This window comes from Bombus terrestris, chromosome 16 (genome assembly GCF_910591885.1).
Source record: "Bombus terrestris chromosome 16, iyBomTerr1.2, whole genome shotgun sequence".
NCBI lineage: Eukaryota > Metazoa > Arthropoda > Insecta > Hymenoptera > Apidae > Bombus > Bombus terrestris.
In genome coordinates, this window is record NC_063284.1 from 3,761,584 (window position 1) to 3,774,521 (window position 12,938).

The following is a 12,938-nucleotide window of genomic DNA, read 5'->3' on the forward strand; positions in this document are numbered from 1 at the left end:
CGAGATTACACGATTTCTCTATAGACTTTGCGTCATTAGCACACGGGTACGAGTAAAGAGAGATTTTATCGCCTAGAAAATTGCCAGGCATAATTACAACTGCAAACGCTATAAATCGTGCAATCGGAAATTTTATACGTTAGCTTTATTGTTGGTTCGTATAATATTATTAAAATGCCATACACAACGATCAATGTAAGCTAAAATTGTTGAGAAATAAAGTTACGATAATCTTTTAGTCTGTCAAATGATTCATGCGGTATTTTTAAGGTTATATACATATGATGATTCATGTGAATAAAAACCTGTACATCAATATTACTATTAACGTAGGATAAAATCGGTTGAAAAATAAAATGGTAATAATTTTTGAGGTTAAGTTCGTTGATGATTCATGCGATATTTTTGAGGTGTTATATATGTAGGACGATTAATATGAATTGAAATCTGTACATCTATATAACTATTAACGTAGAAAAAAATTGTTGAAAAATAAAATGGCGATAATTTTTTAGATTAAGTTCCGTCGATGATTGGTGTGAAATGATCAAGACGTCGTGTACGACGATTAGTATGGATGAAAATTTATTGAAAAATAAAATTACGATAAACCGATCTCTCGAACAATAAAAAGAATTTTCGAAAGTTCTATAACAAGAATTTCTCGGCGTTTTCTATCTCTCTCGACTCGAGTGCTCGAACGAGTGTAAACAATGGAAGGGAATCCGCGTGAAAGTACGAAAATAGTTGGAATTGGATGGTAAAAAGAATTCCGTTTCCTCTCTCTTTAGTAACTCCCTCTTCTCCTCTTGCTTTGCCGCTCTGTTTGCCTCGTATCGACTCTCGGCTCTTCAGCTCAATCAACAATATCGACACGTACTCTCGAAATATAGAGCACAGAGAAAATATCTCTTTCCTCCACGCGGCCAAGGAAATGGCCTCTGACCGCTTCAAACAATTTCTTTTAGTTAAACGACACTCTTTAAATACGAGTGGTTATTGGGGTAGAAAAAAGAGCGTCGATTACTAAAACACGATAAACCGTGGTGGCTTTATTGCGAATGAAAAAATCCAGGCAATTATTGCTCCCCGTTCGTCGAGTATCGCTATTACGTTATTCAATAATGACACCTTATTATGTTTATGGAATTTATTACATACGACTTCTGGGAAAAAGAATAGGGTAAAACGAAATTAACGAGAAATCATTTATAAGAGAAGCCTTTACATCGATCATAAATCTATCTTCTTATTAGTCTAGGATTTTTAATTATCTACCTTAATGTTCTTAAGGCACAGCATAAACATAAAAAACATTGAAATATATTAATAAATAAGATGACGTTATTTTCGCTTTTAAAATTAAAAGTACAAAAAGTAGAATTGGCCCGAAGACAAGGTTATCTGAGAAAGGGACCGACGAATTCGTTTATAGAAATAGATATAGATGCAATAATAGCATTTTGATTCTTACTATTGGTATAGAAAACCATATATACTTAGCTCTTTTGTAATCCAGTTATTTTATTCACATGTATCTAAAAGACTTAAAAAGTCTGCATATAATATGGAAAAACGTATAAAATAGTTAAAGTCCAAGAGTACGTACTATTACACTTAGTTGATAAAACAAATTTCTATTTAGATTCCATTTCCTTAATTATACTCATAAAAGTATGAAGTACTTAAAAATCTATGGTGTATATTATATGTTTGAAGATTCGCAGTCGTTTCTCAAAATGTTTCATATTTCATACGAACAAACCAATCTAATAATTTATAAACTAAATCATTTGAAATTTGTATTAAGAAAATATCGTTAGCAGTACAAAATGTACTCCTTATGATCTTCAGTAGATAAAACAGTTGTCTATCTAGGTTCCATTTTTTAAATTATGTTTATAATAATGTGAATTTGCATAAACATTCGCTGTTTAGTGATTTATCGCACGAGCAGTTTCTATAAGATACCCTTGAAGAATGCGATCATTTCGCTTAGATCATCGCGAATTTTCGTTCTCGCACGATGATGTCTGTCATACAGCAGTTGTTAATAGGTATTTAAGGCTGTGGTAACTAGTTGTTTAGCGGGAGTTCGTTTGTAATAGGATGAAAATAAAGTTGTGAGTAAAAATTACGTAAACGTGATGAATGAATCAGGTTGAACTTTCCAAGTAAAAATGTGCGGCCAGGAGCGTTCAGTTGATTGCGAGACTCGTTATGTGATGTATCGGCTCTGTTGTGTTGAATTCCGCCTCGTGCGTTCCACGATATCATAAATTACATATTGCAAAACGCTCGCGACTGTTCGCATCTACGACACAGATTACAACGTACATATCTCGGCTTACACGAATTAATTAAGTTATTTACCAAAGCAATTCTCTGTGGATCGTTTCATTTGTTAAGAAGTTTCGGTATTACATAGCAAACGTCTCGTTGGAACTAAGAGTAACTGATCCGTGACAGAGTTAACATGTTTTCTACCGCACGGTGGTCATCGGTCACCTACGTCACTAAATTTTTTGGAATAATTAAAATGAGATAAAGATAAAGTTCGTGGATTAAATAATTATCAATAATGTGAACGACTTGGATAACATTACTAGAAAAAAGAGCGCAAATATGATGTAATATTTTGCAAAAATAAAATGTTATGGTGCATTTCAATCTATTGCAGTTGTCAAGGAGAATTATAGAAAATTCTATAAATATATAAAAAAAATATATCAAAAGATTCATTGAATAAATTTAATATTATAAATTATAACTAGACTGCAGATTTTTTACATTTATGGGAAATTTAAAGATACGAAAATACGATACATAGAATATACATAATATGCAAAAATAGACAAAATATATTACTTGTTATAATATTTAAGTTAAACTATTCTATTTTAAAATATTCTATTTTCTAACTAGATTCTGTTTTTTTAAATTACATACATAAAAATATAAATTGCATAAATATCCACAGTTCAGTTATAATGTTGGTTCATCTTTACCTTCTAGTGTCAGGTCTAGTAGAAAATAGTGGAATTTCTCTATAGCTTGTACATTTATTGGAAAATTTCAATATTAAACAATTGAACGGAAGTAAGCCTCCTAAATCAAAATTTTATAAACTTCGAACAGAAAGAGGTATTGTACATACAAATTTTATGAAATAAATCTAAAAACATTCTAGGTTATAATTTAGAATGGTGAATCTGTACAATGGCTCACAAAACTGTACGCACATTTACCGCAGACAATTTTTTTTACATTGTACGCAACTTTTCGAGATTTCGTTAGCTCTGTAATGAGATAATATATATGAATATATATATACACATTTTGGAATTGATTTTTAATTTATATAATATTCAAATATATATATTGCAAACATACACTCAGTGAAAAATTAGTATATAGCATGGATAGTAGTCTTAAATATACAATTATTGCTAAAAATGGCCTCACTAAATATTGTGGCTTATTGATATAGTAAATACTTTGGTTGTTCAAATATTTTGATGATCTTTGAGAAGTGTATACTTTCAATAAATATCTTGTAACTTCTATATACATTTTCACATGTGTTTCAAATTTGACCAAAATAATCATGATAGTCGTATCTCGTTACCGACATTTCAAAATGTTTTCTGCAATATATAAATAAAAAGTTTCTGGATGTATTCTTTCATGAGACACATAACACTAGAAACATTACAATTTATAATAACGTTAGTTTCTTTTACGACATCATGGTTTAGAGCATCGAGCCGCAAGTGGAACCAGTGGAAAATAGTGAAACTTTGCGCAGTACGCGTGCGAGCAGCTAGAGGGCAACACGAATCGATTACTACTTTGCTAATGGCTTATTTCACTTAACACGCCTTTCCGTGGCGAGCAAGTTCGCTGCCTAGAGCGGTGTTCGTGTCGCGAATCAGGGTTTCTGCACGTTCTGTGATTGACAGGGAAGAATGAAGCTTCGTGGCCGTAACCAGTGAAGGGGAGGTCAGTTTGCATGCCAATTCGCGATCTGTTGTCGCCGTCAACACGTAAACTGTCACCAGAAGGTAAACGGGCTATTCTATCCCTCTGTGTTTCTCCCTATGTCTCTGTCGTCGCTCTGTCTCTTTTCCGCGATCAGTGTTATTTTTAGACAGGCTATATCGTCGATGTTCGTTCAATTGCAAGCTCCCGTTACATCGGTTCTTCGTTGTGACATCATTTCGGAAGAGAGTGTCTGCCACTTTTACTGCCGTCTCTCAGTAATGACTCATTTGTCAAGGTACATAACCTCAAAACTATGTCGGCGTTCGATGACAGTCTAGGCCAGGCCACTCGTGGCAGTCTTTTACTTTACGTCCATAGCGCTCTACGGTTATTCTATTGCATCTAACCACTCCTTTTTTGTGATTTTTCAGGGATCGAATGAACTTATTAACTGTTATAAATAAAAATTATTTAATGAATTTTTAACTTTCCAGTTATTTCTATTCTGTTTTATGTAAAACCCAGTTAGTATTGTCTAATTGTAGATAAGATTAAATTTTATTTTATTTTATTTTAGTTAATTCAACATATATTCTGCATTTTAAACGATGTAGGCTATCATTGGCATTGTAGAAGATGTAGAATATAAATTGTAATTAAATATTTTAAAGTTACAAATCTTAACTCTAATTTAAACTGAGGTTGTCTACTGCATAACTCAGGAATAGCAATTGAGGTTTAGGTTACATGTGCGCTCAGAGTTCAGAGATTAGTTTTAGGAGCAATATATTTCCTAAATTACTTTCGTTAGTGTAAGTCTTAAAGGCTACTAGTTGAATTAACAATGGTATGCCACAGAATAATCTGCTTTACACAACTTGAATGTTTTTTAAGGAGAAAGATGTTCTAGCTTAATTACAACTCTTTTATGCTTCCAAGGAAATAGAAGTTTCTTATTTATGCAAAAATGTATGGAATAAACTGTTTTCTTGAAGCGGGAAGGATATTGATTAAAAAATTATATCCTGTTATTTCATAACCAGTTGTAAATTTTAGGTTTCATTCAATTCTTGCGATTTTCAATGTTTGTACTTATCAGTCGATAATTTTAAAGTTCAATGATTTGGATTTCCTGTTGTTTGGATTTCCTCTCATCACTTGTATTGATTCTGCCAAATAGGAGTATTGTGATTCCTATTGTGATATATATTTCGAATATATTTTAGAGTATTAATATTTGATAAAATTGAATCTTTGGTTTTCTATGATTATATGTACTTGATAATTTATAGAAATTGCATAACTTTAATTCTTAGAAATAATAATGTTCATTTCTTACGGAAAAATTAAGGTGTCATTTAAACTACATACATATATATAACCTTGAAATCTTTCACTCTTGGTGATATAAAATAGAATTGCATTTCCATAAAGCTCTTTCTGTGTCAGACTTTTCAATATTGATAGTGTAGTATCATGAGATAAGGATTTTTATCTCATTTTTTTTTTACCATTTCATCAAGACCAGAAGTACCAATATAATTATGACATAATGACACATCTGTTTAAATAACTGTGACTCGCATTGCCATTATCATATGCTAATAGCTTATTTTTTAATTAGCATTCATAACACAGCAATAAAAACCATGCATATCTTAGTTTGAGAATGGCAGTCCTTGATATAAGAAAGATTTGTTGAATACAATGGAGTTTTAGGATGATTTTCTTATCTGTTGCAGCTGTTGGCCCTCCAATTTTCTGGAGGCCAGTGGTGTCAGTGACACCAGAGAATAATACGAGCTGCTAGCGTGAAGGAGTACAGTAGAGTTGGCTTAGGCCAACGTCGGTGTACAAAGCAAAATGGCAACAATAGATGGCCGACCAACCCAATATGGTATCACTCTTAAGCAACTTCGTGAGCTCATGGAGCTCCGGGGACGTGAAGGTGTCAATAAAATCAGTAGTTATGGTGGTGTGCAGGAGATTTGTAAAAAATTATACACTTCACCCAGTGAAGGTAAGATTGTACTCTTGTGTAGTTCTATGATTCAAAATATGCATGTACAAATGAAATATTCACAAAAGAAACTACTTTCACTGTGCAGGTCTCAGTGGATCAGCAGCTGATATTCAACATAGACGAGATACATTTGGTTCCAATCAAATACCTCCAAAACCACCAAAAACATTTCTACAACTAGTATGGGAAGCTCTTCAAGACGTTACATTAATCATCCTGGAAGTAGCTGCGTTGGTTTCATTAGGTCTTAGCTTTTATCAGCCAGCAGATGATGAGGAGAGACGTAAGTATGAATTTTAATATTATTTCTTAGCTATTGGGTAAAGAATAAGAATAAACGTATTCTGTAAGATATAAAAAAATGCATTTTTTTATGAACTTTTACAGCTTTAATAGATGAAGATGAATCAAAGTATGGCTGGATAGAAGGAGCTGCTATATTTGTTTCTGTGATTTTGGTGGTAATAGTAACAGCTTCCAATGATTACTCTAAGGAAAAACAGTTTAGGGGGCTCCAAAGTCGGATAGAAGGGGAGCATAGATTCTCTGTCATTCGGCAAGGAGAGGTCAAACAGATCTCTGTGACTGACATTGTTGTTGGTGACATATGTCAGGTATGTGCAGCAGACTATGCATTCTACTAGCAGAAAGTATATTTCAAATGCAGTCAAATACGACTTACGATTCTCTGGTTAACACGAAAGCCCATATTTGAATCAGTAACATGATTTAATCTAGAAACATTTGTACTTAAATTTGGCAACTTCTTGAACATATCGTTTTGTCTGAGAATTTGTCAATAAATCACATGCATCGATAATGAGTTTCGGGATACGAACATTACTTCGTCGAAAAAACATAAACAAGGTCTTCCCTAAATTGGGTAATCTACAATTCAGATAAAATATGGAGACCTGCTGCCAGCAGATGGTATCCTTATACAAAGCAACGATCTCAAAGTGGATGAGTCCAGTTTAACCGGAGAGTCAGACCATGTTAAAAAAGGAGAATCGTTCGATCCCATGGTACTCTCAGGTGAGGGTTCTGTTTCACAGATCGAACACCGATAATTAAATTTGTTTTCTGTGTTGGGATGGTAATCACAGTGACTTCTGTCCCTTCCAAAGGTACACATGTGATGGAGGGTTCTGGGAAAATGTTAGTTACTGCTGTGGGCGTTAACTCGCAGGCTGGTATTATCTTTACTTTGTTGGGTGCTGCTGTTGATCAACAAGAACAAGAAATCAAGAAGATGAAAAAAGGTATGTAAACTCGATTTCAGTGGGGAATGGAACGATCGATGCAAGGTGTCCTGAATTAGTTCTTAAACATTTTGGGATAAGATAAAGTAGTGTAGTGTTCGGAAATTATCATTTTGAGAACAAAATATTTAAGGAAGGTCATCGGAATTTAAAATGATTACCTTGGCATCTTGAAGGAAGCAAATATTACGGATAATTTTGTTTTCAAAATGGTAAGACTTGCCAAGTTCTCCCACTATAGTACTTTAAAAAATTAATTGGAACTCGCTACTCTTCCCCCGTGGAAAATGCTAGAAATTCTTATGCGAATAAATTACAAAGAAGTTTAACTACTAATTGTTTTAAGAGAGAGCAGTAGCGGGTATTACGAAACGCATGGCACAAAATACGTGAAAGAAAAGTAGAAAACCAACAATTGACGCATGGTGTTTATTTTGGATTGACGCGAGAATATTTTATCGTGAATTTAGTTTTTCCAGTTATTTGTGACACTTTCATTTTCCTTAGCATGTGTTTGCGGTACTTTTGAAATGACTCCTTGATCGGTATACTAATTTCTTTCCTTTGAAGAAAACGTTTAGCTCATAGCTGACTTTATCGCCATTGCATTGAGAGTAATATTGCATTAAAGTATAATTGCATTAAAGAAAGAGAAATTTTTTGAAAAATGAAGTAGAAAGTGAATGGGTAGAATAGTACAAAATCTTGCTATTCATAGAAATTAAACTTTAAGTAAACAGTTAAATATTTATTAGTATCGCACGTTAATTGCAGCTATTATTATTATTATTATTATTATTATTATTATTATTATTATTATTATTATTATTACTATTATTATTATCATTATTATTATTATTATTATTGTTATTATTATTATTATTACTATTATTATTAGTTACTCACATCATGTGCCTTTTTTGAAATATTTATATTGGCCTGCATCTGGTTGTTAATGTTCGTATCTCTGTCTTATGTGTTTATGTATAAAAACCCTCCACTGAATGAGTTAGAAGTATTTTTAGTGTTACTGTTACGTATAGATCAATTCTTACTAACTTTTTGTAGAAGGTGGAGCAAGTAACTCTTTAATTCTCGATTTTTGAACAGGGATTCAGCTTATATCTTTATACCACCTTCTATTTCAAAAATATCAAACGTTAATAGTAAGAATCGACCTTAAGACTATTTACAAAGGATTAAATAGACATAAATCCAGTTTGCTTTCTTGTGATTTATGCTGTTGTGTGTTGTGTATGTTGCACAACCTGGAAGGCCCTTTAAGTGTTGTATAACATGTTTTTTACACTGTCCCTTGAATACTCTGTTCAGATGAGGTTTATTAACAGAATAAGAGAAGAAAAAAAGACACTACAAATACATACAATAATAACAAAAAACAAAGCTAGCGTTGATGAGAGAAAGAAAAACCTTCTGGGCTGTTCATTTAGGATTATTAATTAGTATTATGCTAGAATACGAGAACAGAAAAGACCATAAAAATCGGGAGATTAAGAATGAAAGAGAATTTTCAAAAATATGGCGTAACTTACGACTGGCATATTACATTTTTAGATAGACTGCTAATCGATTTTGTTTTGCATGCGTTTTTTTATCTAGAGGCTAAGAAGCAGCGGAAGAAGAAGTCATTAACAGGTGAATAAAGTACTATCATAAATCATTACTGTTCATCATTTTGATGTTCGACATATACATTAAATGAGCACGCGCGCGTATTTGTTTATTTATCTTAAAAAATAATTTTGGTCTTTTAATTTTTTCTAGATTTCTTTATACTTTTCTTTAAAGTACGCACGCGTCACGAAAAATCTTTTAAGTTCTACTTACAGATAAATAGGATAACACTTTTAATTTTGAACTTTTGTCCTTTATATCACCACTCTGTATGTTTCGTTCACTGCACTCTCTATATTATACATTTATGTATATGGCCTCTGTAACGTGAAGACAGAAATTTGTTGTCAAGTCAATCTACTTTTTTCTTTCACTTCTATTGTTCCTATCTTGTCTTCTTGATCCATTTGTTCTCGTACAAATTAAGTGGGGGAGATTTATGAAGACAGTGTGAAAGAGTAAAATTATGTCTCATCCGTGCTTCTCTGTACCTTTTGTTATATTTGATTCTGTGAATGCTTCCAATAGCAGTGGTTCTATGCATATTTGAAGAAGAATCTTAGCCGCTATTAAAGTTTTGTATAGCTTCTGATTATTTCTGCATTTATTTCAATAACGCCCTGTCTCTCTTTTTCTCTCTTTTGTATACTTTATAATAATTTTACTCACCTCTATTTCATAACATGTAACTGTTATGCTTTTCGATTAATTCTTGATTATATTTTCTCTATTTTGCCGGCTTATTGGTACCGTTTACATTTCTTTTTCCTTTTCTTTGATAGATACTGATTACTAACATTAGTCACCAGTATCATAATATTAGTTAGAGTATGCAAAGCAATGTAGTTGTAAATGTAGTACGAGGAAACTCGATTCCACTGGTCATCTAATTCTTATGTAATTTTGGACAATATTGCTATATAAAAATCTAAAATCAAACAATGTATCAGCATCTTCTTAAATATTACTACTTTCAAATTGTATTGTTTTAAAGTTAGAATTAATTAAAAGACGTTAAATCAAGAAGGAAGAAATGGGAATCGAGCTTCAGACGGTGTGGTTATAGATGAACTCAAATGAATCTGTATGTTGCTAATGAAGGAGATGAAGCTGGAGAAATAACTGGAAACAGCCATGTGAGTGGAGGCAAGCACGAGGCCGGGGAGAACCATCACGCAGCCAGCCATGCAGGTGGAGCAGAAGGGAAGAAAGAGAAGAGTGTTTTACAAGCCAAGCTAACTAAACTCGCCATACAAATCGGTTATGCCGGCTCGACCATAGCAGTGCTTACTGTTATCATTCTAGTCATTCAGTTCTGCGTTACCACGTTTGTGATAGAGGGGAAACCTTGGAAAAATATGTACGCTGGTGATCTGGTGCGGCATTTGATCATTGGTGTAACGGTACTCGTAGTCGCCGTTCCCGAAGGTCTTCCTCTAGCTGTCACCCTTTCTCTCGCTTATTCCGTTAAGGTAACTATTCACCAATTTCATTCTCTCAGAACTTCAGAATTAATAAAATGATTTGAAAAAACGTTATTGTGGTTCTACGAACAAAATGAACTCCTGTTCTATTTATAATTCTTTAAAAACCACTGTATCCTCACTGTAGAGAGGAGCACTCTTGAGATTTACTCTCCGCATTAAAGTTTGTAGATTTCTTAAGACTCTATCCATATTAAATTATCGGAATGCTTGCACTCGACAGCTTTCTACTTTATCATAAATATTTTCTTTTTATTTTGTTTCTAAATTAATAATTAAGATAATAGAGAAAAACAGGGAAAAACAAGGAATAGGGTAAAGTGATAGAGAAATATTAAAATTCTGTAAATTTTTTATTTTACTCCTTATTTGATATTAAAATTTTGTGAAGGAATATTGTTGATGTATGAGTATACAGTTATGTATGATTCTCTGTGTATAGAAAATGATGAAAGACAACAACTTGGTACGTCATTTGGATGCTTGCGAAACTATGGGTAACGCCACGGCAATCTGTTCGGACAAGACTGGTACCCTGACAACCAACCGGATGACCGTCGTTCAGTCGTACATATGCGAGAAAATGAGTAAAAAGGTCCCGGAGTTCTCGGAGATCCCGTCGCACATCGGAAACTTAATAATTCAAGCTATCGCTGTTAATTCGGCGTACACATCCAGAATAATGCCCCCGCAGGAACCTACAGAATTGCCGCTTCAAGTCGGTAATAAAACCGAATGTGCCTTACTTGGATTCGTAGTAGCCCTGGGCATGAACTATCAGACGATACGAGACGATCAACCTGAGGAAACCTTCACACGGGTGTACACGTTCAATAGCGTTAGGAAGAGCATGTCTACTGTCATCCCGAGGAAAGGTGGTGGATACAGACTCTTCACCAAGGGCGCTTCCGAGATCATTATGAAGAAGTATGTTATTTTCTTTCCCGAGTCAATTATAGTTCATAGATCAAACGTGGAAAACACTTGCTGTATTACAGGCTGATGTTATTGTAAAAGAATGTATTATTTACCATAAAATTGTTACAGATTTGTTGTTTTTCATTTGAAAGCAATTTTAAAATTTGACTCCTTGTCAACTAGTCACGTGTCATCAAAATTTTTTATTAAATTTTTCTCTTTCACAAAATTTCACGGACTTGTCATCTATTGTTAAAAGGAACAGATTGTTCCTCTTTTATAATTATGTTATATTGAAATAAATCTTTTTAATCGCTGAATAATATGAAAATTAAGAGATCATGAGAATTGTACTTATATTCTTCTTCTATAATCTTCATGTTTTATTGTTTCAGATGTGCCTTTATATATGGTCGTGAAGGTCATTTGGAGAAATTTACCAGAGAGATGCAGGAGCGTCTGGTAAAGAACGTGATCGAGCCGATGGCGTGCGACGGTCTCCGTACGATCTGCGTCGCATATCGCGACTTCGTTCCCGGCAAGGCAGAGATCAATCAGGTTCACATCGACAACGATCCGAATTGGGAGGACGAGGAGAACATCGTAAACAATCTCACGTGTTTGTGCATCGTCGGTATTGAAGACCCGGTACGTCCGGAGGTACCGGACGCGATCAGGAAGTGTCAGAAGGCGGGCATCACTGTGCGAATGGTGACTGGAGACAATATAAATACTGCGCGTTCCATTGCCCTGAAATGTGGGATTTTTAAGCCGAACGAAGACTTCCTGATCTTAGAAGGCAAAGAGTTCAACAGGAGGATCCGTGATGCTAACGGCGAGGTACAGCAACATTTGCTGGACAAAGTGTGGCCGAGGTTAAGGGTGTTGGCTAGGTCGTCGCCTACAGACAAATACACGCTCGTGAAAGGCATAATCGATAGCAAAGCGAGCGTGAGTCGCGAGGTTGTTGCTGTAACCGGTGATGGAACGAATGACGGTCCTGCTTTGAAAAAGGCGGATGTCGGCTTTGCCATGGGCATCGCCGGCACCGACGTCGCTAAAGAAGCTTCTGATATCATTCTAACGGACGATAATTTCTCGTCGATCGTGAAGGCAGTTATGTGGGGTAGAAACGTCTACGATAGTATAGCGAAGTTCTTGCAGTTTCAATTGACCGTCAATATCGTCGCTGTTATAGTTGCTTTTATCGGAGCATGTGCCGTGCAAGATTCTCCCCTTAAAGCGGTGCAGATGTTGTGGGTGAACTTAATCATGGACACATTAGCATCTCTTGCATTGGCCACCGAAATGCCAACGTCTGACCTTCTTCTTCGTAAACCGTACGGTCGCACGAAGCCGCTCATCTCCAGGACAATGATGAAGAACATTCTCGGCCAAGCTGTCTATCAATTGTCTGTAATTTTTATGCTTCTTTTCGTTGGTAAATATCCTTGTTTTTCGCTCATTCATTGTATGAGTCCCTCAGGGAATCCATGCTGATCAAACTGGCCATATATTGGACAATTACAAATATTACTTTCTAAAATTTAGCTTAGAATTCTTTTTCTAAAATGTTCAATTTTAATATGTGTCTAATTCATGACATTGAGAACTTCATAAAAGTTTAAAAAG

The 12,938-nt window shown here is 34.4% G+C and overlaps 1 protein-coding gene across 23 annotated transcripts in view; it reads left to right on the forward strand.

Annotated features, from left to right (window-relative positions):
• Positions 1-12,938, forward strand: part of LOC100645179 (plasma membrane calcium-transporting ATPase 3) — an 88,999-nt gene that overhangs the window by 34,914 nt on the left and 41,147 nt on the right. For 20 of the 23 annotated variants that reach the window (XR_007226696.1, XR_007226697.1, XR_007226698.1 and 17 more), the window contains 9 exons: positions 5,727-6,004; positions 6,093-6,290; positions 6,395-6,621; positions 6,907-7,042; positions 7,135-7,269; positions 8,890-8,925; positions 10,006-10,376; positions 10,831-11,315; positions 11,702-12,747. Coding sequence is in view for 20 of the 23 variants with exons in the window: in XM_048413052.1 (XP_048269009.1) it covers positions 5,848-6,004; positions 6,093-6,290; positions 6,395-6,621; positions 6,907-7,042; positions 7,135-7,269; positions 8,890-8,925; positions 10,006-10,376; positions 10,831-11,315; positions 11,702-12,747 (2,791 nt within the window). In the remaining 3 variants the exon portion in view is untranslated. Of the gene's footprint in view, positions 1-3,758; positions 4,065-5,726; positions 6,005-6,092; positions 6,291-6,394; positions 6,622-6,906; positions 7,043-7,134; positions 7,270-8,889; positions 8,926-10,005; positions 10,377-10,830; positions 11,316-11,701; positions 12,748-12,938 lie in introns of those variants that run through there. The other 3 variants (XM_048413051.1, XM_048413054.1, XM_048413057.1) reach the window with 3 other exon arrangements.